Source organism: Halichoerus grypus, chromosome 6 (genome assembly GCF_964656455.1).
Source record: "Halichoerus grypus chromosome 6, mHalGry1.hap1.1, whole genome shotgun sequence".
Taxonomy (NCBI): Eukaryota; Metazoa; Chordata; class Mammalia; order Carnivora; family Phocidae; genus Halichoerus; species Halichoerus grypus.
The window spans coordinates 59,126,972-59,153,332 of NC_135717.1; the positions used below are offsets into that span (position 1 = coordinate 59,126,972).

The following is a 26,361-nucleotide window of genomic DNA, read 5'->3' on the forward strand; positions in this document are numbered from 1 at the left end:
ATACCATCAAGTGCTCAATACCTGGCATATGAAAGGAGTTTCATAACTGTAAGCTAAACAGGGATTAAAATAATTGTGCAAAATGTTAACAATATTCAGGAAAGCAAATGGATTTTTATATTGTCAAATTTAATTGAAAGCCTTTCTGTTCGAATGTAGTTTTCAGACAACTAAGCAGTAATACTGAGGACTTTATGTGTTGTTTTGATAGTAATAAAGAAAAGCATGACTCCTTATAATTGGATGCCCTACTGAGTAACACAGAAGCCAGATCTGACATTTAAAGATGATGAGGTAGGAAGTTAAAGGTTGAATGCAGGTGAGAATAGGTAAAATAGTAAGCTTTGGGTTTTCTTAAATGTATATATATTAACCTACTTGACACCATGTTGCTGATTAGTGAGTGAACAAAAATGAGTTTAGAGTAATTCTTCTCCAGTGATAGGCATGTGATTCATACTTTGGAACACACACTACACAATCAAGCCCTTGCTGAGATGCTATGCCGCCTATTAGATAAATAGCTGGGTCCATAATGGAAACAAATGAATGTTTTGGCGAGGTGTGCAGTGCAGAAGAGAGAGGAAAATAAAGTCCCATTACTTCTGACTCAAGCAGCATGCTGTTACCTCCCCAACTGTTTTAGAGACAGACATAAAACTTCACGTTTTATGGTCGTTTTGGGCCCCTGTGTCCTGGAGAATGACACCACAGCATGGAAGAGAGAGCAGCTTTTGTCTCTGAACCTTCGCCCGAAGACTAGTGTGCTCTGCCTTACCTTGGCCCGTCCCTAATATTTTTTCCTGCCTTAATTTCGTCTGCTTATTGCAACTCCTTTCTGTGTCTATACTTCATTTGCTTCACTATATCACTTATAGAAAAATTTATGCTTACTTAAATAATAAACTTCTCTGTGTCCTGTAAAATGGAACAAAAATTAAAACACCTAAAAAAAGAATTTATAAATGCTTGTGTAAGCTGAAATGGAAGCTATTTTAGCTGGTGTTAATAATGTTCCTTTTCTATAACTGCTGTGTGTGTGTGTTTGTAAAATGGATATGTTGCCAGCATTTAGATATCAGAGGGTTTTAAATAAAAATACAGATTTGCATTGCCCCTTGAGAAATCAGAAGCCTTCGATCACTTGCTCTGCATGTCTACATAGCAACAGCTGGCTGGGAAGTGTACTCAGGGTATGTTTCCTCCAGTTTCTCCCACAGCTGTTTCTTCTTTCTTACCCCAGGTTGAATGAATTTACGTAATTGTAAAACTCATTCTCAGAAATTTATGATTCAATACAAATCATACAGAGGCCGAGTAAAAATTTAGCTTTGCTTCAATCATAAAAAGGCAAATATTATAGGCACTTGAAAATAATGAAGCTACATTTCTTTTTTTCTTAAAAAAAAAAAAGCCTCTATAGTTTAGAGTTGATACTATTTCAGAATGGCTTCCTAAAAACCCCAGGAACTAACTTAGGAAATATTTTGAGAATGACTAGAAATTTGTAGAAGGGATAAAAAAATATATAGCTTCCCATAAAGCAAAATTTTTAGTGTTTTCATGCTTGGACATCCTCATTGGCCATAGCTTCTCTGACTTGAATACTTCATATCCTTGTCTTTTATAGAATAGATGACTCTGACAATATGACACACCCTTTCTTATGCTAATTTTGTGTGATATTGGCTATAATTCTAGATGGTTTATTTATACACAGACACACACCCCCACACACAATAGCTTTGTTGCTATTGGTCAAAGTAATTCAAGTTAAATGTGACTTTTAACAATCCTCCTGATTCATCATAGTGGTCTCTAATTAAATACTCTCCTGGAATTCTGCAGACTGGTCTGACTTGCTCACAGAGAGCTGGCACAGCCCAATTCCTTACCTGCAGTAAGTGAGAGGATGAACGATCTTTTCAGAGAACAGCCCCATGCCTTTGATGTCTGGAAATAAAAAGATTACAGTCCAAGAAAGCAAGGTAAAAAGGATATATGGCAATCTCAGGTGGAAAGAAGCAGACTATTTCTGAAAGAAATCTATGAGAAAGCCTGGACTTGTTCATCTTTTCCTCATTAATCTTTTACAATATGAAGCATTTAATTCAGTTGCCAAAAGTAGTGTTTTCCAAACCTGATATGCAATTGTTTCATAAACGGCTTGGGTGCCTTCTTGGAAAATGTAGGGAACTAAGAGCTTCTTGTACATTTTCATTTTAATATTTAATAACATATATAATAAAACACCCCAGTTTTAGAAAATCATGCTTGTATCCATGAACTCTGTAAAATTTTAAAAGAAAAGCATTTGAGGCCAGTGGTACTGCCATAAAATCATCCTTTTCCAAACCTTCCACTTCTCATCTTGTCCATCTCTGGACATTTCGGTACTCTTTTCCAGTGCTGCCCACGTGGCCCTCCGCACGGGCAGACAACTCCTTTCTCATGGCCTGCAGTGGGAAAGCCCCCCTGCAGGTGTACAACACAGTGGCCCCGATGAAGAGCTCAATGCCATTCTTCCTGCTACTGAGACCAAGGCCGTGGTGACATCATTGGCTCTCCTCTTTCTCCCACCCTCCTCAGATCCATGGCATGGCTTCATAGCAGTGCCTTCACAATTCATCTGGAACCCATCTTTCCATCACTTCCACCTCCTACATGTATCACTCTAGTGTAGTCCAAGCCACCCATCTCTTTTCCAGACAACTGTGATCCCTTCCTAATTAGCTTCTCCATCTCCCCTTGCCCCCTACAGTCTTGATCACACAGCAGCCAGGGCGATCTTTTTCAGATGTAAGAGAACATATCTTCCTCTGTTCAAAACTCTCTAAATCTTCACTGTACAACATGAAATCAAATTCAGTCATTGCCATGGCTTGCGGGGAATGAATGCTCCCTATGATCTGCCTCCACCACCTCTCATCTCCTTTGACAATCTTATTTACTCCTCCTTATCCAGTGATAACCTTTTAATTCTGAAAGACACCAAAAACAATTAAGTCAAAGCCTTTGCCTGTACTGGTCCTTCTACTCAGAGTTTTTCTCAAATATCCACATGGCAAGCTCATGACTACAGAAAAGTCATTTCATCACAAAAACTTTCTGTGACTCCTTCTCTTAAGGAGGCCCCCAACCCCTTCTCTCTCTTTACCACACTTTAGTTTCCTCCTTAACACTTACCACTTCCCAGCATGCTTTATTTTTTGCATTCACTTGTTTTTGTGTCAATCTCTGCCCTCTAGAATATAAACTCAGTGAGAGCAGGGTCTTTGTTCCATTCTCTTCTATAATCCCTACAATAATACACAGAAAATATTTAGTTAATGTCTAGCAAATGAGTGAATGAATTCTATCTTATCAAAGAGCATCTAGAGTGTATATGCCTTTTAGGGAAAATAATTTTTATATAGTAAATAATATTCTCAGAAATTTATTTTTTACTTTATATTTCCACATTATACTAAGATGCATAATAGAGATATTTGTGGTAGTAGTGGCTTGTCAGACATTCCTCAGAAGTCACTGTCCTATGAATAAGTATAACTAGAAAACTGGCAGCAAGTTAAAATGTTTCTCTTAGAAGCAGATGATGATTTCTACCTACCTCAGTTCTCTTTACAAATAGAGTATTTCACCCTTGTTAACAATGTACTTGTTGAAGCTTGGAAAAGTCAAAATCTTTTTATAGAGTGAAACCATCCAACTGAGGCTTGAAAGGGTCCTTACAGGTCATCTACAGCTATCTTCCTAAAGGGCTGGCCAATTTATGATGGGATTGTTTTCAGTGACAGAAAACTGTCTACATTGTTGGGCTATTCATTTTGATTTTGGATGGATTTTCCTTAGGTTAAATGAGTCTGAATCTAGATAACTTAGACACATTGGTCTTCATTTTCTGGAATCCAGAGGACAAAGCATAAACTAGGAAATAAAAGAGAGATAGAAGAGTGAAAGCAGGATGCAGAAAATGAAACTTTTCTACTGGAACATTCTCATCTTTCAAGTTTAATTGTACCTAGAAGTAAAGAAGATATTTATCTGATTCCCTGAAACCTAGGAGGAAGAATCCTTCTTCATTTTATGTAGAAATACCCAGAGAGTTTGTATTTGCTATTGGATCTCTAATAGAAAATGTATTGGTTAGTATTGCTGTGTAACAAATCACCCCAAAATGTAGTTCCTTAAAACAACTCCATTTTGTATTTCTCACAAGATACCTATGGATCAACTTGGCAGTTCTATTGATCTGGTTTGGACTCTGCTGATCTCAACAGGGCTCGTTCATGTGCCAGCTGTTAGCTGGTCGATTGGCTAAGGGCCAGCTGGTCAAAGATGACCTCTGCTGGAAAGGAAACGTTCCTCCATGTGCCTCTCTTATATCTTCAGCAGACCAACAGCATGCATCATCATAGAACTGGCAGGAGTCCCAGAAAGGAGGTGGAATGTGCAAGTACATTTTCATTCCTCTCTTTTGCTTCATGTTTGCTGTGATCATCCTTTGCCATATTACTGAGCCAGAGTCCAAGTGGGAGGGGACCAAAAGTGACAAGGCAAAGGGTATGGATACAAGGAGGCTGTTAGTACAATCAGTCCATCACAGGCAAAAAGCACAGGAGGAGAGGGTTTGACTTACAGACAAAATACAAAGGAAGGGAGTAAAAGGAAGGAAAGAGATGGAGAAAATGAAATCAAAATGAAAGATAGCTAGGTGAGGAAAGAGATAAGGAAGAAAGATTGAAGAGGTGGCATAGAAAATGTGTGAAGAAGGGAAAGTGATGGTACTAGATCTGCAGGAATCCAAACATGTGACCCAATAAACAAGCTCTTGTATAAAAATATAATATTCATGGTAGTATAATAGTAATTTCCAACTGATAGCAATACAGACTCAAGTTCTGCTTTGAGTATGGGAAAAGAAGAAATACAATCACCACAGAATTATCTGGTAAAATGTATCTCACCTTGCAGAGGAAAATTGCAGTCACAGATGTTGGAGAATGAAAGCAAGTGACGAATACAAGTTAGCAAAGCTTTCATACTTACTCCTGATCAGGCATGTATGAATAATGTTATTTAGCAACTGTGACTTTGTCTTATTAGGATATATAAAATATAACTGGAATTGGAAATATTATCTATGTTTTTTCTAATTTTTTTGTCTTTTCTTCTTTAATTATAAGTCTGTCTTTTTTTAAGATTTTTATTTATTTATTTGAGAGAGAGAGCACAAGTGGGGGGGGGCAGAGGGAGAAAGGAAAGCAGAGTCCCTGCTGAGCAGAGAGCCTGAGGGTGGGCCGGATCCCAGGACCCCAAGGTCATGACCCCAGCCAGAAGCAGTCGCTTAACCCACTAAGCCACCCAGGCGCCCCTATATGTTTGTCTTAAATATAAATTACACTTATATTAACATTTCTTTCTCAACATTGTATATAAGACTGGGTAATCGTATAATGTCCACTAAGAAAAGGAATTACATATATTGATATTGAGTATGGCTTAGTAATCACTAAATAAAGTATGTCAGAGTTTCATTTAGTAAATGAACCTTTAGGGACAGAAATGTTGGCTTTGTTTTATTTTTTTCTGTTGTCCAAATATCAGAATACTTCTTTAAAAGAAAAAATATTTTTATTTATTTATTTTAGAGAGAGAGAAAGCAGAGGGGAAGAGGGAGAGAGACAAGCAGACTACACGCTGAGTGTGAGCTGGTCTCAGGGCTCAATTTCACAATCCTGAGATAATGACCTGAGCGGAAATCAAGAGTTGGACACTTAACTGGCTGAGCCACCCAGGTGCCCCATCAGAATACTTCTTAATGCTGGTTAAGAACTGGCCGTACTGATATAAAATTGGCAATACCGTAATATTGTTTAAGAACAGACTAATTTAGGGACGCCTGGGTGGCTCAGTTGGTTAAGCGTCTGCCTTTGGCTCAGGTCATGATCCTAGGGTCTTGGGATTGAGTCCCACATGGGGCTCCTTGCTCAGCAGGGAGCCTGCTTCTCCCTCTGCCCCACTCCCCCGCTTGTGTGCACGCTCTCTCTCTCTTTCTCTCTCTGACAAATAAATAAATAAAACCTTAAAAAAAAAAAGAACAGACTAATTTAGTACATAAAGAGAAAATGTCATCTTGCTTTTACTTGTTTTGAGATAATTCCATAAATTTCAGATACATTAAAATTTCCTCTTTATTGGTTAATTTCAACAAAATAGCCTTTTCACAATTTCATGATGTCATGGACAAAAGTAAGTAGGTCAGCCCTTATTATAACTTCTACCCAAGTTATTCTCCTTGCTTCTCATTTCTGTGCTATTTATTATGGTTTATACAACAAGGTCTGATCTAATACGGTCTTAAATGAATTATCCACAGATGGCTCACGGTCTGCTCATTCCACCTTAAGACTTGTTGGTACATTTATCCTGCCCTTGTTGTTTCTTGGCCCTTTATTTATTGCAGATGGTTTCATGCCCATTTTCATGTCTATAAAACTGGTAGTAAAGATAGTAATCATATCTCCAGTGATTCTTCTAAATCTAGAAAAATTGGCTCTAAGAGTTTGTCTCATTTGTAACTATTTCATATATTCTCAATGTGTTTTAATTTTTTTAAACTGTAAATGTTAAAAATGTTTGTCATATTCAGATTTGGGTTCCACTGAGGTTTAAATTTAGGAAATGTTACCTTGAGATGACCCATAATAATTCATAAGTTTTCCATATAGGTTTCAATCAGAATAGTGAAGTTCAGCATCCATTAACACTTGCCAAGTTTCACTATCTATTAATCAGCAATGATATTGTTAAATATATATTTAGCAGTGCACTTACTTGTCCTTCTCTGGGTTTTATATGTATAAGGCCACTTGTAAACAAGGATTTTTTTTAAAAAGCCATGAAAAGTAATATAAAGTATTTTAGGAAAACAAACGATACAAAAGAGTCTCTATTCCTGAAATGACAGCCAGCACTAAATGTATTCATGGTGCACCTATCCATGTGATGAGTTTTCAGCATTCAGCATCAGTTAGATTCCCTGAGAATCTATTTACTTTCATCCTCAAGCAGCTGTCTATAGGACCAGGAACTCTCTTGTCACTTTAACCCATCAAAAGCACTAAACAGATGTTATGTTTTGGTACTGTATGCCTTTCTTCTGTAATATTTCCCGCTGGCTCTCTCCCTGGTCCTTCATCTTCATCACCTGATTTTATCCAGTAAATAGGATGATCATGCTCCCCGCCCCCACCCCTAAATGAAATTCAAATCTAACACATAGCAATCTGCTTTTTCTTTTCCAGATTCCTGTCTTAGTCACACAGATAAGTTCGACCAATCACCCAGTGAAAGTGGGGCTGTCTGATGCCTTTGTCGTTGTCCACAGGATCCAGCAAATTCCCAGTATGTAGAAGGGTAATTGCAAAATCTGAGCTTGCTGTGGGGTAAATTTAAAGGAGACTGATTTCAGTCAGATGTGATAGTTTGAGCAACAGAATCACTTAACCAATTGCTGCTTGTAAATTATATTATTTGGTTATATTATTTGGTTTATAACTCTTATTGGCATTTGCTATCTCTCTGTTACTCTTCAACTAGTAATTTAGGTAAAGTGAAATTAAACAGCCAAGCCAACGGTATGTAATTTTGGTGTCTTTGGGATAGTTAGCTTGGTTGCGCTGGTGTATTTCTTTCATTAATAAGAAGAACATAAAGGAATGACAGATTATTTGACTGATAGGTGTATGAGTTTTATTTGTTTGTTTGGCTAAAATTTATCAGCAAAAGAGCAGCTTTGTGCCATTTTTATGTCTATCATGTTTGTGTAAGAGTCTGAAGAAAGATGAAAGAAAAAGTATAAATTGAAGTAAATAAAAACTTTGGTGGAGCTATACTAACAGAGAAGATACATATTTTGTTTGTTTAAATCATTTTCACTTATCTCGTTTAGTTTGCATTTGTAGAATAAAAGCATATGTGTTCCTGGGCAGCTGTTTGTCATATTAGAAGTTCAGAATATTAGAAATTCATCATATTAGAAATTCAGAAAACCACTGTTGGTAGTGGTTCTGATCATGTATATAGCCATCATTTGAAAATTTCTGTTTTTTAAACCTCTATTTCAAGAAGAATCCTGAGGGATGCTTGAGTGTGTTAGTACTGAAGATGATTGTGTCCTAGACATGCTTATTTAAAGCGAGAGATGATAATAAAATACATCTCAAGCTTAGATTATTTCTTTCTGTTTTTTGTTCAAAGTCCTTCTTATATTTCACTATAGGGGTAGACCTAATTTATCACATGCATATGCTATTTGGTCTTCCCTCGAACTAATTCTGTTTAAGTATGCCACTTCTCAAATACAGAAGGTAAATGGAGTGGAAATTATTTAGACTTCAAATTCTTAGACTTTTTGGATTGGCTGGAAACGTAGTAGGGGTTATCTTACAACTATGATTTAGAATGATGTTCATCTGTGGCAATAATGCTTAGTGAAGAATATGAATCTTCCATGGCAGTTTCTCCTTATTAGCTGAGAATTACTGGGAAGTAACATTCGAGGGAACTGTTAAGTCAAGGCAGATTTTCCAGAAACAAAATTATACTGTGAACAAAGCAAGGATATATTAGCATGTGTAGGCACATAGACATCCTCTTAAATAAGAGGCCATGTCCTGGGAGAGCCAGTTGATTCCCCTTTGAGGACAAGGGTTTTTCACATTCCTTCTTTCAGGGATGTTAAATCAAGCATGACTTGAGTCAATTATTACACAAGTAAAACACTAGTTTTAGTTTATTTGTGGGTGCTTTTCTTTAGAGAAAGAATATTATTTGCAGCTTCCTCAAAAGACATCTTGGTCCACATTGATGTTCTGGTATATTATTGTTTAGACAAAAAGACCCACCCAAGTACAAAAGAAAAAAAATTTTACAAATATATGATATGCAATTATTGTCTCAGAACCGAAGCACGGTAGAATTGTGCTTAGACCATAGAACCCAAATTGCAATTTTGCATCCCTTGTTATAAGGTAATAAAATAACTGTTTTGTTTTGAGGAAAAACATCTTTCCCAAATATAAATTTTATTGAGTAAATTGGCAAAATTCATATGAATTTTGGGAACAGATTATGTCTGATGTTGAGACTCAGCATTCATCTAAAAAAATTGCACAAGTTTAGGGAAAAGCTTCCCTCAGGCAAGCCGCCTGATGGAATGCCATTCACATTTCCTGTTGACCTCACTGTTGCCCATCCTGAGAAAATTAGCCAAGAAAGAATGGAAGTTCTGAGTTTCGAATCCACTCATCCCTGCCTTTAGATGGGACCGTATTTCAGCAAGAAAACTGGAATTGATGTGTTCTATTTAAAAATCTTTTTGGGAACAAAAATTTAAATCTCTTTCAAAATCTGTTCCCACATTTATAAGGTGTAACAGTGTCTGTTACATGAGCTTCTCTATAGAAGGAGAGATATGGTTGCATTGTATTCTCAGCCTAAAAAAAAAAAAATGTGTACTTATTTATGGCATAGATTAGGCTAACCCAAGTTTAGCATAATATGTTATACAACTATTACTTTTTCCTGAGACTATAAGATGATTCCTAGAGACCTGTATGTTACCTATTTGTGCAATCAGAATTTAAATAAATATTTAAATTCTTTTCAAAATTCTGCTCTCTTATTTAACAACCCTCATTTTTAGGAGTCATCCTCACAGGGAATTTAAATCATTCATCTTTGTTCCCCCTTTTCCTCATCCTGAGTGAATTTAGGGAAAACCTGATCATTATCCTAAGTAATGAGAGGTTTCGTTTCTTCTCTGTTGCAAGGTACATTACATAGGACCCTGTTCTCATAAGATCAATTTTCTGTTCTTTTCATCATTTTAGTTACACAGGTTATAGAGCCTAGATCCTTGGCTTAATCTACCCATGGCAACATGGTAATGCAAGCTATAACCTTGAGAATAATTTTTCCCAATGGGACCACAGTTGCTATACCATTCTTATCAGTTGGTGAAGGTTTGGTTAAAGCATTTGAAAAGCTGGTAGGTAGGTTTAATTTATTTATTATGAAGATTTCTCCCCACCCTTTCATTATAATATCAACAACAAAAAAACTTGTTTTTCAGTTTTTTAAAGGCTTCCAAATAGTAAATGATGTCAATGCAACTTTCAAGCGGGTTTATTACCATAGTCTTTACCTTTCAAAAAAGATCAGGTGATCTGATAGTTTAAAATATCAAAGGGAATTCAGGCATTGTTAGTAAATTTGTAAACAGTTGCGAGGTTACAAAGGAAATTCCTTTGCTCCTTCCAAAAAGAAAAAGAAAAAAGAAAGAAAAAAACCCATGGTGAAATTAACCCTTATATCTAAAAAATAAAATAAAAGATAAAAATTAATTAGCAGTCCAGAAAGAATAAGGGACACCATAGTGGGAATACTAATCATGTGTTAGACCTTGAGCATTTTATTTAATTCCTATAACTTAACATACAAAGTGGTCATCTTAATACCTACGATACAAGGGGTACATGGCATGCAGTGCTTGGCACCAAGTAAGCACTGTGTTTGCGTCCATATTTATTGTTGCTTCATCAGCATCAACATTGTCACGGGATGCCTGGGTGGCTCAGTCGGTTAAGCATCTGCCCTTGGCTCAGGTCATGATCGCAGGGTCCTGGGATCAAGCCCCGCATCAGGCTCCCTGATCAGCTGAGAGCCTGCTTGTGCACTCTCTCCCTATCTCTCTCAAATAAATAAATAAAATCTTTTAAAAACCCCCAAAACAAAAAACATTGTCACTTTACAAAGACAATGATGCTAAGATGTCCACATCCAGAACAAGTGCTCATGAGGATGGGTCCACAGGGGATTTCCACTAGAAAACACCTCGACACCCTCTCTCTGAAACTCATTCTTTCTAAGTATCGTTTGTTTTGTGACTTCTCGGTGTGTCTGTCTGTCCATAGGTCTCTGCATCACCTTCTACTTTTCATAAAATATTTTCTGTAGAATTTTAGAAACAAAAAGAACATGGAGATCAGCTGTTTCAGTCTCCACAGGTACAGATGTGAAAGGTCTATATACAATGACTTCGATTATTCATTACAGAAACCCAAATGTAAAGACATACTTGTGATGATAAGCATAGTGTATATTAACTCAGAGATTTGTAAAATAACAGTGAATACAAAGAAGAAAATTTAATTGGTCTGTAAATCTACCACAGAGATATACCAATTAATGTTTCCCTGCATCTGCATCCAAACTTGTGTTTATGGTAGATACACATGTAAACACATGCACATTAAGAAAATTGGCATTGGGCTATAAATGTTTTGTCACCTATTTTTCCTTTAATATATGTAACACATTTTTTTCTACACTGCTAAATACCTGTCTAAAATGTGGCCATTAATAGCTGCAACAAATTCCTTTATTTCATAATTTATGTGACCTGTCTGAACACTGGTTTGTCATGTTGGTTGCTTTTCATATTAATTATCAGCAAAACAGTGCTGAACATCTTTGTTTGTAAATGTTGACACAACTCTTTAAAAATGAATGTGTGGCCATTGACTGTTAATGATTTTTTTTATGTATTTTGACAAATTGCTGTCTGTAAATGTTGTACCAATTTACTTCCCCACCAGCTTTTTATTAGATATCCCATTTCCCCAGATGCTCCCAGACACTATTATCATTTTTTAAACCCTGCAAATTTGATCAGCAGAACATGATATTTCACTGTTGCCTTAATATTCTTTTGATTATCAGAAAGTTTTCACATTGTCATGTGTTCATAGGTCATGTGTCATTTCCATAATTTCTTGTTAAATGCTTTATTAAGTAATTCTCAGCCTCTGCTTATCTCCCTCCAAATTCTTTTACACAGTGTGCAGAAATCTTCCCGGATAAACATACGGTTCTTCCTAGTACCATTCATACTTGTTGGTTTCTTTCTGCTCCAACTTAACACTCCAAATTTCCATCTGAATCTCTAGGGTGCTGACCTTCTCCATCGGGCCTCACCTTTTCTCTGCCTTCAGAGCTTAAAGAGCATAACATTTCCAGCAAGAAAACCCAGGAAATCCACTCTTGCCTTCACAGTTCTTTTATTTGGGAACGTAAAGCAAAGCCATTTTAGTAACGTGAAAGTTAGTTTTACACACACGCAGAATTCTTGTCCAAGAAACCAAGCTGAAAAGCTGCTGACCTAACTTGAAATGGTTCTTCTATAAGTTAACGATAACGGCTATTTCCGAGTCCTTGAGAACACTCCGCTTTATTCTTCTCACCAGCCTCTTTCTTCACGTCAATCCCTTTCTCATCAGCATCTGCTGTCTTCAATTTGTCGACGTTGTTCCTGCTACAACTTGCCTTTGCTTTGTTGTTATTATTATTCACAGCTCAATAAGAAATGTTAGCATTTAAGATAAAAGTCACAACTAATGTGGAGAGCAAATATAACTTAAAGATATTCAGAGGTTCAGTGGACTCTTTGAGGACCATTGTATAAGTTTGTCATATGTGGGCTCTTTATAAGCTTTACAGACCAGGCAGCAATTTTTCAAAAAACTTGACCAAAATTATGTTTACAGACTGAAAAAAAAAAAAAGAACCTTAACAAACAAAAAGAGAGATTTGTTTTTTACTCTGCAGAATGTCTTAAGCTTTAATTACCAGAAAACATAATAGCATAGACCAGTACTGTCTAATGGCACTTTCTGCACTGATAAAATATTCTAAATCTGAACTATTCAGTATTGGTCTCACTGGTGCATGTGGCTACTAGCACTTGAAATGTGGCTAATGACATTTGGGAATTGAATTTTTAATTTGATTTCACTAATTAATTTTAATTTAGAGAGTTACATGTGACTAGTGGTTACCATATTGGACAGGGTGATAATAGACCATATACACATATTTAAATAAAATATTATATTTCAGGTGTAATATTTACAGAACATACATTTTACTTCATTGCCTTCAAAAAGCCTTAGAACTTTTGATACGATTAAATAATAAATTTTCAAATATAAATATTCCATTATAACTGATCTTCCCCAAATAAAACAATTTGTAATTTTGATTAGCTAGTAGGACACCTCCATTATAATTACTAAACAACTATAATTTAAAAAAAAAGCATCTTGACAACTATGGAGGAAATGAATAATCTTGAAAAAACTGATGATATTTTTTCTTTCATAACCCAGTTAAAGCTCTTTTAGAAGAACTGAGCCTCTCTTCTTACTCTCAAAGTTATCAGGGTCTTTTCATTCATTTAAGGACACACTGATCCACAAATCCTTTAGTAAATTGGGTCATCTTACCTTCTCAGTCCTCAAAATGGAAAGCACTTCAAAATTATTCATTTTACAGAAGATAAAAATTGCTTCTCTTTCCAGCCCAGCTTCCTCAGGTGCTTTGGTTCCCACATACGCATTTGTCCACTCAAGGCTCAACAAAAGGAGAAAGAAATAGAAATCATAACATTTTCCCCATAAAATATCTTCTCATAAATCTCTTCCAAGATAGAAAGTGTTATGAAAAATGATGTTCTATTGCTCAATACATACATTGCAAGCGTACCCTATTTGGTATGTTTGATTTTTTAAAAAGAAACAAATATTTAAGAACTTTCTGGATATTAGAAATCACTGATTAGTTAATTGTAAAATATTTCAGAATGTTTTTTAGAATCTATGAAAGAAAAGCAATTCCTTCAGGGACTTGTGGCTATGGTTTTTTTTTTAAATCTATTCAGTCATTTATTTATTCATTAACTTTTTATCCTATACCAATATCAGATAAAATAAAATTTTACCAATACAGAGATATGTCTCTCGATTTATTTAATAATTTATTTCTAATATACTAAAAGTCACAGAAAGGACTTTAATACATTATTAAAAATTCAAGACATTTAAACATTTATGTATTTAATAAATATCTATTGAGTACCTATTAGGCTAGGATTTATTGGTCTAAGGAAGAGAAACCCAACTTAATGTACTTTTATTTTATTCAATAAAGTGAATCAAAAGCTCATCTTTGCAGTGGTTACCTTACCGTGGAAGGAATAGGAAAGTGGTCAAAATAGTGCTCAAAAATAATCTAAATAGAAAAATCTAATTTTTCTATCAAGGTCTATCTGCCTTTTTAATTTTAAATTATGACCTCAGATTCAATTTTTCACTTTTCTCTCTCATGTTTGCCTTCAAATTTATACTTTCCTTTGCCTTAATTATTTCTTATTTTTCCCTATTACATAATGATTATTTCTATTTAACTTACACTTCCCTACTACACAGAGAATATTTCTATTTTTAACTAACACTGGTTGGATACCTTTATAAACATGCCCACATGTTAATTTTTCCAGTTGGATTTTTTTATAGGAAGTTTAGTTTCTTGGAAATGTAGGGGATTTTTCTTACACAAGTGCCAAACATCTGCATGATTTAGCACTAAAAGCTTTTTAAAAACTTGATTTTAAAATAAGGAAATCTTACTGCATTTCACCCAATTTGATTTAAGAAAGTCACAATCTTCTTTTCTCCCAGAAAAAAAAAAAAAAAACAGAGAGAGAGAGAGAGAGAGACTTAATGACATTGCCAATGTACATTACAAAATCTCCCCATAAGTCTCAGGAATAAAGAGGTGTGTTCCCCTGGGGGAAGCACCACGTTCAGAGGAACAGTTCCTAGGTCAATGGGAACCATGATGTTAGGCCTGCCATCCACATGTCGCACCAGCCCACTCAGATACTGCTTGACCATTTACTGTCCCAGTGTTCGTTCTGGTTCTCTTCTTGGGCAAAGACTACTTAAAGAAGTCAGAACATGCATCTTGTTTAAGCCCTTAGTAAATATACGTGGAAGGAGGAGAAAAGTAAAGATTGGTTTTAGATGAAGTTTCTGATTTTCTTTATGTTTGCTCAAGTAACTTATGGAATCTGCCCATTTGGGTATTAATAGTGGCCTGAAACTTCATAAGCAGTGAGGGAATGATGAGAAGAAAATCGAAGAGGCTCAGCTTAGTACTTCATGGCCTTCTAAATTTTATGTTGCCTTAGCCAAAATGAATTACATTTTTGTTTAATAGAATTAGAACTACAGAAGGAATAAAGAAATGTTTGAAGCAAAAGCATCTTCCATTTGTAGATACTTGATTTAACAACGCCAACCAGTTATTTCGGTTAGTGGAGTACATTTTTGTAATTCACTGCTGTAATGGTGTCTCTCTCTCTCTCTTTTTTTTTCTCAAGAGTCTCTTTTTTTTCCCGAGTCTTCATGGTGGGAATGAACTTGTTGTGCAGTACATGCTCTTTACATTAAAGAGTTCTCAGTGAATGGTGCTGTGTGGTGGGCTCAATTGGAACTCGAAAAGAAATAACCACTTGGGACCAGTCATGAAGCATTGGCAATGCATGAGTAAGGCCATGCTAGTAAATCATTTACTTGACAGTTCAGGCAATATTAAAATATTTATATAAATGGAAGAATCTGCCAATTTAGGAAATTACTCATACATTCTCTATGTGAATGTTAGCTTTAAAAACAAGCAAATAAACTAGATCATGGCTAATCATGCCACAGGGTATTCATTAAACTGTGTTCATTTCGGCCAGAGTGAATATTGATTGGATAGGATTCCTGGTGTTTCCATATGATCACTCTGTTCCCGCCTGTTAATATTGCTCAGAATTTCTAAAAAATGCAATTCATTAGTCACACTTTGAATCATATCACCTTAAGATTTTGGATACTAAACTTTATTCTCTACGTGTTAGTCTGCTCAGAGATTTAGTTTCTTTTATTTTTTTTTAATTTTTAAAAGCCCCTAACGGTTATGATAGTCAAACTTGATTTTGTAAAGTTGTAAGAAAACAGTTAAAGCTGTATCAGCACTACTAAGACTGAATTTTTGGTACAGCATTATTTTGGCTGACTTTCTAAAGAAGACACATGAGCTAAATACATTTCTGGAATCAAATGAAAGCTTCTAGTATTGGCAGGAGCTACCAGTAAATACATTCCTAATTACTTGTTTCTGACCGGGGTATCTCTGAAATACAACAAAAATGACCATTTGGAAGCTGTCATTAATTGGCAGGTCATCAAACAAAAATCATTCTCATTAATCTTAGTTTTGTTAAACTCATTTCATCCCCATAGTTGGGAGGGGTCTGAGCAGGTGATAGAACTAGCATAGCAAAAAGGTCACTTTCCCTTAACCCCATGTGCATAATTAATAATTAACTTCCAGAGGCTCCATAGCCAATATGTCAGTAGTTTGAGATTTTCAAAGTATAGTATGAAATGAAGAGAAAACTAGTATTTTAAGCACCTACAAATATGATAGAGCAAACTTGAGTATGAAGGAGACTCAAAAACCCCCAACCCTGTGATCTCATGGCAAAGCGATGTTATTTAATGCTACTTATTTATTTCCAAGAACGAACTTATTTAGTAAAATACACGAGAAAGCAGTATATAGGAAGGTGTATTATTTAGACAAAGCAGAAGCTGGATAATCCTTTTATGTGCCTTAAAACTTAAAAAAAAACGTGCCTCAAGAAACCTTATAAATACCCTAAAATTAGTATTTTCTCTAATGTTTGATAAAGTTTATACCTTGAAAATTATATATGCATATTTCCCTTATACCAAAAAGAAATGAATTAGATTATGGTTCTTAAGCAGTGTTTTCCAGTCTGATAAACCTGAAGATACATTCAGCAAATGGCTCTAGAACCTCTCCAAGCCCCAAAAGAGTTCATTTGAGGCCACCCCCCTTCCTCTTCCAGAGCAGAATTTCATGGTGAATCATCAGAAATAAGTGAAAGGATATGAGTGGATAAAAGTAGAGAGATGTGTAGGTAATAAGTGGATGTTTGACTTTGCTCCTGGATGTGTAGCTATATCTACATTTCCTGAAACTTTTAATAAGAGACAGCTCACTATCTCCTCAACACCATATTCCTGCTTTATGTCTTAGAGGTGATCACAGTTGGGTCAATTGACCTTAGTCAAAATTTAAGTTTCTTAAAGCTAAGGTGGGAGACAAATTCCTGGAAGCCTGATTTCAGAGCCTTAGTGTGACTCCAGTGCGTTTAGGTCTATGGAAATAGACCATTACATGCAGCATGTAACCAGTGTGATGTATAGTTAGCATGTTGGACATGTATTGAGTACTTGCAGTGTGAAAGGGATTGTTCTAACCAATTTGCACTTATTATCTCATTTTAGTTGTCGAAACAACTCAATGGTATAGGTACTATTACCTCTATTTTATGGATGAGGGAACAGAGATAGAGAGAGGCTAACAAAGGAGCCCAGGGTCACACAGATACTAAGAAGCAACATTGGGATGTGAGCCACACAAGATTGTTCAAGAGCATGTACTACCAACCACTATGACATTCGACTTCCCAAGACTGGATACCAATGTATTTTTTTCAATAAAATTATAGCTTTCCAAATAATTCCTGATAGATATGATAGTATTCAGGAAATGCTTTCCTGTCATCACAGGCATTTTCAGAGCTAAATAAAATGCTGATAACATTACTTTTCCAATTCCATTTACCAAACTTCAGGCAAGCTCATTAGCATAAGGCTCAGGTCTTCTTTTAATAGATTTTAAATATATTTCATCAACAGTCTTGACTGTAATAAAATGTTTTTGCCGTGTTTATCTGATATTTAATTATTAAAGTTCATGTCAAAGTCTCCCATCTAGCCTCTTCCTCAGGGATACTGTTGGATTTGCTGATGAATGATTATAAATTTGTTCATGCAATATAAGTACTAATTATTAACCTTCCTCAGACATGATACTGTATATTTAATAAATACCAGTACTAAATTTTTAAGGTGATTTAAGTTCTGTTTTTCTTTTATTAAAGAAATTTCATTCTAAACCTGTAAAGCACTCAGACTCATCTTCTGGCAAAATAACTTTATTTAGGCTGTGATTTTTATTTATTTATTTTTTTAGGCTGTGAAAAATTTTTAACTGCTACCCATTCCTAAAGGACTCACTTTAGCTTTAGTTTTAAAAAATGGTGTCATCTTACCTTCTTGATTTTATGTCAGAATCTTTCAAAATACATAAATCTATTAAGAATATGTCTTCAGTATATCATAGGGAACAATGGGTTGGAGCCCCTGCTAGTGAAGTGAGGTATCTGGGACTATAATCAACATTTCAACTTAATTGATTAAAAAAAGACTTCTGGGTATATCAGTACGTGATTTTCAGGTTTTTTCTTATAATCAATCTCTTCACAGGGATTGATTATTTTAAATCTTCATTTTAAAACCAGCTTGGGTAAAAAGTATATCATTTCTACATTCATTATCAGATGTTGTTTTACAGGCAAAGACATCTTGAAAGATTATTTTTTTCTATTTTTGTTTTTACAGATGTTCGAAGAAGAACAATTTATGAATACCACCGAGTAGAGCTACAAATGTCAAAAATTACCAATATTTCAGCTGTGGAGATGACCCCATTACCTAGTAAGTTACCATGTGAACAGGGCTAAGTGGAAAGTTTAATGATCTGATCTGTTTATGCATAAGTATCTTCCTCCTGTGTGTATATGGGGGTAGGAGGGTGATTTTAATTTTGGTTGAGCAGTCTTTTTTTTTTTAATTTCTCTCCATGCTGCCAATTAGTCTTGATAAACCTATTCTGTCCTGTTTCCTAGCATGCCTCCAGTTTAATGGTTGTGGCCCCTGTGTATCCTCTCAGATTGGCTTCAACTGCAGTTGGTGTAGTAAACTTCAAAGGTAAAAAAGAGTAATACAGAAAGTTTAAAATTTTTACAAAGACTTGTTGCTTATAACTCTTCCATTGAATTTTAGATGTGTCAGGTGTGTCATAATCGTATATATGAACAGATGTATACATGTAAAAAAAAACAAAACCCATGACCAAAAGGCAAAAAAATGCTCAAGATTTTAGGGAATTTTAGTATTTTCCTTTGATCACTCAAAATTACCAAAAACCTTCAGAGTCAATAAAATAATTATCTGATATACATTTATTATCTCTATGGAGCTTAAACTAGATGGTGATTGTGATTTATAGGTCTATAAATTAATGCTCTTGGCCCATATTCTTCAGAAAACATGGCATGACATATCATTACTCTTAACAAGGACAGTGTATGCATGGTCACATGCACATTCTTAGTAAATTCCAGTGAATATCTCAAAGGTTACTGGTGAAGGTTAGAGATGTGGTTAAAGTTAGGGAATAAAGTGACACTAACCAACCTCTACAGAAATAGAATGTGTGGTCTGGTTTTTCATGAAGCGCAAAGAGGAGTTTTTAGTCCCTAGAGTTTTTCATAGAATGAATGATCATTTGTTGGAAATACGGAGCAAAGACTCAACTGTGTTTTGTTATTCACTCAATCATTTTGTGCATCAGTTATACCCCAAGCAGTGGGAAAGCAGCAGCAAATAATACAGATGTGGTCCCTGTCCCCCCGCCCCCATAGAGTTTACAGTCTGTCTGGGAATAAGTCCCCTTCCACCTTCAGTCTATGAAAAGTTCTCCCCGCAGGTGAAGAACCGAATCTTCAGGCTCTTCATGTGTTCATGTTGCATCAGAGCTTCCTGTTGTGGACCAGCCTCTGTCTTACCATCTTGCTGCAGCATTTGCTGTAATGATAGAGGCGTGGTCAGGAATAGTTGAAACGTTATTGAAGTAAAAAGAATAGAATGCCAAGTCCTTGATAATAAGCTGTCGGAAACATGTTGGACTTGCTAACTTTGGGGCAACCAGTACAGTATTATGGTTAGAACAACATTATTTATTATAACCTCTGTTTTGTTTTCAGTGCAACCTGTTCCCGTAATTTCCTTTGTGCCATGAATGCCAAATAACAAAAAAGCAAGCAGGAGATTAACATTCTTAAAAATAGATTTTAACTTTCCTGTATCTCCAGAGTGGAAAGAACTGCTATACAATTAAGAGTTTGTGGACATTTATATTCATATATTGTTGACATTCCATAAAGATTACATGCACATTGGAAGTTATTCAAAATCGGTTTAGATGACAGCCAAAATACATCTCAGGAGATGCCATTTCAATATGTTTAGTTAAGTAATACAGAGCTCACACATGAAAAACTCCCAAAAGAATGAAGTAGAAGGCTCTGGCTTGAGGTGTGCACCTAATTCAAGTTCCAGTTCAGTGCTCACCTCCTTTGAGAAGTCTCCCTAACCCACAAGTCTCTGTGAGGTGCCCAGTCCCGGTGTTTCTCGGACATCCTTGGCAAAACTCCATCATCAGCAGTCACCATAGGTCTTATGGACACTTGCTCGTTTGTCTGTCTCCTTTGCTAGGCTGTGGCTTTATTGAGGGTGATTGGTCTTTGTATCTCCAGAACCTAAGAATGTACCTGGTACTGCAGAAAAACAGATGAATAAATGAATGAATGAATGAATGAGCATTAGGTTCCAAATGAAGGAATCATGATTAGATTTGTCTGGGAACTAAGGGTTTCTGAGGATGAGAGACTTTCAGTGCTGAAGCTAGGAGAGTCAAAGGAAAACCAGGAAAGTTAGCCACCCCAGGCAGATTACCATTAGGATAATTCTCAACTGAAACAGTATCGTTGTAAATGAAGGTTTGGGACACTAGTCTAGAAACATATCTTCCACCAACAACTTCATTATTTTTAAAAAATATTTTTGGTGGAAAATATATACATGTTTATATATTATATATATTATATTATACATATAGTATACATACATATGTATGTATAATGTAATGTGTAATAATACATATTATTATTACATGACATAATACATGTAATAATACATGTATTATACATATAATATACATGTATATTATATATGTGTGTTTAAAATTATGTTTGAAGTTCCAAAACAAGCCATTTTGCATTGTTGCAAATGGCATTATATTAATACTTCCATGTTATTGAGAGATTTCTCTGCCAGACATTGTGCCAAGGAATTTTCAAATATATTTAGCTTGTGCAAAATTTTTACAGTGGGGGCATGTGAGGCTTACAGGAGCCAGATTGTTTGTGCAGGGTCTTATAGCTCTTAAGTGATAAGTTTGGACTGAAACTAGGTCTATGTGACTCCCGGCCTGTGGTCTTGACACCTCACCCGTCCTGCCTCACACCTGCCAGGCTGCAGATGCACTAAGCAAGTTAATCTTTGTCATTTCCTGAAAAGTAGTAGACATACTACTGAAAAATAAATATTTTTGTAATTGAGGCTGCAAGAAGATTGCATGGTTTTGAAATTGGCATAAAAAGAATGCAGAAGAGAATCGAACAAAGCATAAGACTTTTGTGTATTATTGAAAGCATCATTGTTTTAAAAAGATTAATTGAAAAAGGGAAAGTGGTGATGCCTATGAATAAGGAAGGAATTCATCAAAGAACACTACTTTAAAAACTACAAGTTTTCTGCATGTTACCATTTGGTGTTTTGCTGAATACCAAACACTGGTTTAAAATCTTGGATTTATTTTTAATTCTTCAGCAACTCAGTTATATACATATCAAAACCTGCTTAATTAATTGGTTTAACTATGGCTCATTGCACTTTTGTTCAATTTAATTTCCCCACTGCATTTTATTAATTTCTCCTTAGACCTGTGTGCTTCAAAACTTTGCTTTTGCTGCCCGGAAGCATTTCCCCAGACTTTAGAGCTTTTATTAACAAGTTCAATAAAACAAGAGAAGTCTTATCCTAAGCAGCACAAAAATTGCCTCTCAGATTTTTTTCTTCCATCCTTTTTACTCTCTCCTTTGTGCTCATTTACCCCTGAATGATAATCAGTTGGTGGTGATTATTGAACTCTCAAGTTCAGCTTGCTCTAAAAAGATAAGATAATTTTAATTGGCTTGTTTATTTCCTTTAATTCCTATTTTTCAGGAAGCAAAAACTAAGGCAAAATGTTTGTAATGGCTTATCCAAGGTCTAAAGGAATTTGAGTTATAGAACATTTAATGAGATCCATGATCAAAAATGTTTACTTACAATGGGTGGCCCATTACTTGTAGGTAAGAATGTTTTTGTTTCTTCACTGAAAATTGAGAGGACCTGAATCAACCACTTTCAACCATACCTCCTATTTTCACTCCTTCGACAAAAATTTCTGAGTGTCTTTGTGTTCAAGTTACTGTCCTAGATTATGAATTCAGTGGTAAACAAACTTCCTCATGGAGCTTACATTTTTAGCATAAAGAGAAAGAATTTAAGCAAATAGGTATGCAGAAAATAGAGTTGGCAGTGATGAGTGCTATGGCAAAAGAAATAAACAGAACATTATAAGGGAAAATATAGCAAAACCGATAAGAATAACAAGAGTTTATTTGTTGGTAACATGCTAAGCAACCTAGCCTCTTTGAAGGGACCTTGGTTTCATTAGCCTTCATCATCTGAAAGTCTATTTTTTAATTGAAAATATATTTTGGCTCTGGGCACTGGGTGGCTCAGTCAGTTAAGCATCCATCTCTTGATTTCAGCTCAGGTCATGATCTCAGTGTCTTGAGATCAAGCCCTGCATCTGGCTCCACACTGAGTGTGGAGCCTGCTTAGGACTTTTTCTCTCCCTCTCCCTCTGCCCCTCCTCCTGGCCCCCACCCCCTGCTTATGCTCACTCTCTCTCTCTCTCCAAAAAAAAAAAAAAAAAAAAAAAATATATATATATATATATATATATATATATATATATAATACATATGTGTGTGTGTGGTATATGTGTGTGTATATAAGTGTATATATATAGGCTCTTAAAATATTCATTCACTCATTCATGTACTTAAAAATGTATCGAATGCTTTCTACACTAATCTAAATAGCAAGCGCTAGTATAAAGACTGAGGTAGTTCAAACAATAATCAGGTATTAAAGCCAAAGCTTTCATGGAGCTTAGAGTTTAGCTTATTAAGCTGGAAAACAAAAAATTAATAATTAATTAAATTAATAATTAATTAAAAAGTCAGTTGATGATGAGTGCTCTGTTGAGTTTGAAAAAGCCAGTGGTTGCTCTGGACTGGGTGGCCAAGAAAGGTTTCTTGGAGGAAGAGACACTTAGAGCTGAATGATTGAGAACCAGCTACATCTACCCAGGTGAAGGCAAAGAGTATTTCAAAGGAACTGGCAAGTGCAGTGGCCCTACAGTGGGTTCAAGCCTGATCTGATGACGAAAGGAAGAAGTGCAGTGAGTTGGGAGCATTGAGGGTTGAGCATGAAGAGAGAATCGTATCAAATGAGATCAGGCAATTTGCAAAGCACCAAGACATGGAAGGCTTTGTAAGCCAGGAACAGTTTTATTTATTCTCAGGGTGAAGGGAAGCCTCTAGATTCTAGAACTTAAGCAGAGGAGTGATGTGTTAAAAATATTTCATTATATGTTAAAAATAAAATTCTGGGGATGCCTAGCTGGCTCAGTGGGTAGAGCATGTGACTCTTGATCTCAGGGTCATGAGTTTGAGCCTCCTGTATGGTGTAGAGTTTATTTAAAAATATTAAAAATGAAACTCTGGCTGTTCCAAGGAGAATAGTTGTTTTTTGGGTGTGTGTGTGTGTGTGTGTGTGTGTGTGTAGAAAGATTGAAAAGGAAGAGAGTAGTAGAGAGTGTGCTCAGTAGTCTATAGGAAGAATGACAGCTGCTTGGACAAGGATGATAATTATGGGAATCAGGAGAGATGAATGAATGTGAGATATATTTGAAAGGAGACAAATTACTTACTAATGGATTAGAAGTGAAGAAAGCAGGAAGGATAAGAATCAAGGCTGCTTTCTAGATTTTTATTTGAGTAATTTGGTGGATCCTGGCATTCATTTTTTGAGATAGGTAGGATGGCACAAGAAATAGAGTCTGGGGTGGGGGGAAATAAAGAGCTTGGTTGGGGACAAGTTCAGTTTGAGACGTCTATCAGACTTCAAGTGGAAATGTTGAGTAGGTGGGAATATATAAGCCAGAAATTTCGGGAAGAGGTTGTGGCTGGACATTCAGATTGGAGAGTCATTATCATATAGATAGTATTTAAATTCATAGGGCTGAGTGAGATCAGCTATGCAGAGAGTGTAAATTGAAAATAGAAGAGATTCCAAGAGCTAGATAATGGCATGGCATAATGAGGTATGATGCTAATTTTTCATTATATAAAATTATTTTTTTTAAGATTTTATTTATTTATTTGACAGACAGAGACATAGCGAGAGAGGGAGCACAAGCAGGGGGAGTGGGAGAAGGAGAAGCAGGCTTCCCACCGAACAGGGAGCCCGATGCGGGGCTCGATCCCAGGACCCTGGGACCATGACCTGAGCCGAAGGCAGACACTTAATGACTGAGCCACCCAGGCGCCCCTATATAAAATTATTTTAAAATACATTTGCGTACATGTCTGTATAGACAGAATACCTCTGAAAAAACACATTAAGAGATTGATGACAATATTTGCCTCTGGAGACAGGCATGAGGATGAGTATTACTTTTTATTATGTACTCTTGTGTATAATTTGAATTTTTGCCACATGGAGTTGAAGACAAAAGGAAGAATCAACAAAGGAGAAATGAGAGAACATAAATTCAAGGGCAGAAATGTAGCCTTACTCATTTTAGTGTCTTCCACAGCACCTAACATCATGCCTAGACTAATATAGCAATCCAACACATACAGTTGGACTGATATATGCAAATGATCAAGGCCAGAAATTTGCACTTTCATGAGAATTCTAATTGGTCACTTCAGCTGTTCCCATCCATTGACTTTGTCAGTATCAACCCTATGGCTATAGTAAGGACTAAGCTGATGTTTAGCATAAAATGTCAATATTTATAATTAAGCAGGTTGAATACTGGGGAGTTAGTCTCCTGGTGTCTCAGTTTTAAAGAATTTTCCTCATTTTACTTACTTAGCCCTGATCAAAGTCATAGGACTACAGGTAAAAATTTGGAAATAAATACTTTCCAGGATTCTACTCATCAAAAGAATAAATAGAATAGGTAAATCCCTACTATGGTAAAGACATGTAACTACTGAATACTAGTATCACATATTTACTTAAGAAGATAGATGAGATGAGGGAAAAGTGTTTTTGAATAACTGTTCTATATTTGTTTTGACCTGTTATTGCTATTACATTTCCTTGAACATACTATGGCACTGGCTGTTATTTTTCCACTGAATGAACTGAACTTCTTTGCAGTAACAAAAAGAAAAATAGAAAAAAAAGTATCATGTGTAGTATATTTCAAAAATCTTAAAGTATATAAAGTCAGAGATAGTGGCCAATAATTCATTAATGATGGAAAATGTATTATCAACCTAAATTAATTAAGGATGAAAAATTCTTTTTATATGGGCACAGCTAATTTTTTTGAAAATAGAATGTACTCATCATATGCTCATTTAGCTTACAGAAATTAAACTACCTAAGTTTGGGAGGAGAGAGAAATGGAGAGAACAAATTTAAATAATGCAGCCAATCCAACCTTTCCCCAATCAGTAATCTTACGCTTCTGAATAGGAGCACCAAGGAGACTTGAATATACCTATCTCCTTCGGTTTTATTTTGATGTACCCCTAAACACATAGGCACGTTTGCAGGATTGAGTGTAACTTTAGGGTTTAAGGAAACAACAGATATTTTTCATACCACATGATCCTAAAATAAAGCCAACAACTTCATCTACAATCAGCCAAAATCCAACAGTCCATACTGCCATTGGAGGAAGAAGTAGTTTTATTAAAAGAGTGGCAGACTCCTGAAAGGGCTGTACTAAGGGAATTTCAAACATATTTTGACTCAGTGTGATTTTTACCTATTTACTCACCTCCATATCTAGCCCTCAAGTAAGGTGCAACTCCACTGTAATCCTCAGAGGGCCATATAAAGCATTCTGTTAGTCTGATTTAGTTGTAAGTCTTAATTTAGTCCAAGATTTTAAGATTGAAAAGAGAGGATCAGAAAACCCACAATTGTTGAATGACATTCCATGTATTCTTAGAATATATGGCCCACTCTAAAATTTGTAAGATTAAGATTAATCAGCAGGGTATAATTATACCTGCTTAAATGTACCTTTTATATCCTGGGCAAAGCCATAGCCTATAACCCTTTTGAGAGTATGGTCAAAGTTCACATTCGAGGCTACTAGTATACTACACATTTACATGATTCTTTCACATAAGGAAATCCATTGGCTTTGGTGATAAGGTGTGAAGTCCAGATCTGATAAATAGTAGCTATTTGGGAAGTCCAGCAGCCCTGATCCAAAATTAATTATAACTGTAGGCTTATTACCATGAATTGGGGTAAAATA

The 26,361-nt window shown here is 35.7% G+C and overlaps 1 protein-coding gene across 2 annotated transcripts in view; it reads left to right on the plus strand.

Annotated features, from left to right (window-relative positions):
- PLXDC2 (plexin domain containing 2) overlaps positions 1-26,361 on the plus strand; it is a 462,643-nt gene that overhangs the window by 336,931 nt on the left and 99,351 nt on the right. For both annotated transcript variants that reach the window (XM_078075200.1, XM_078075201.1), the window contains 3 exons: positions 7,308-7,407; positions 18,450-18,545; positions 18,737-18,818. In XM_078075200.1, the coding sequence (XP_077931326.1) occupies positions 7,308-7,407; positions 18,450-18,545; positions 18,737-18,818 (278 nt within the window). The remainder of the gene's footprint in view (positions 1-7,307; positions 7,408-18,449; positions 18,546-18,736; positions 18,819-26,361) is intronic.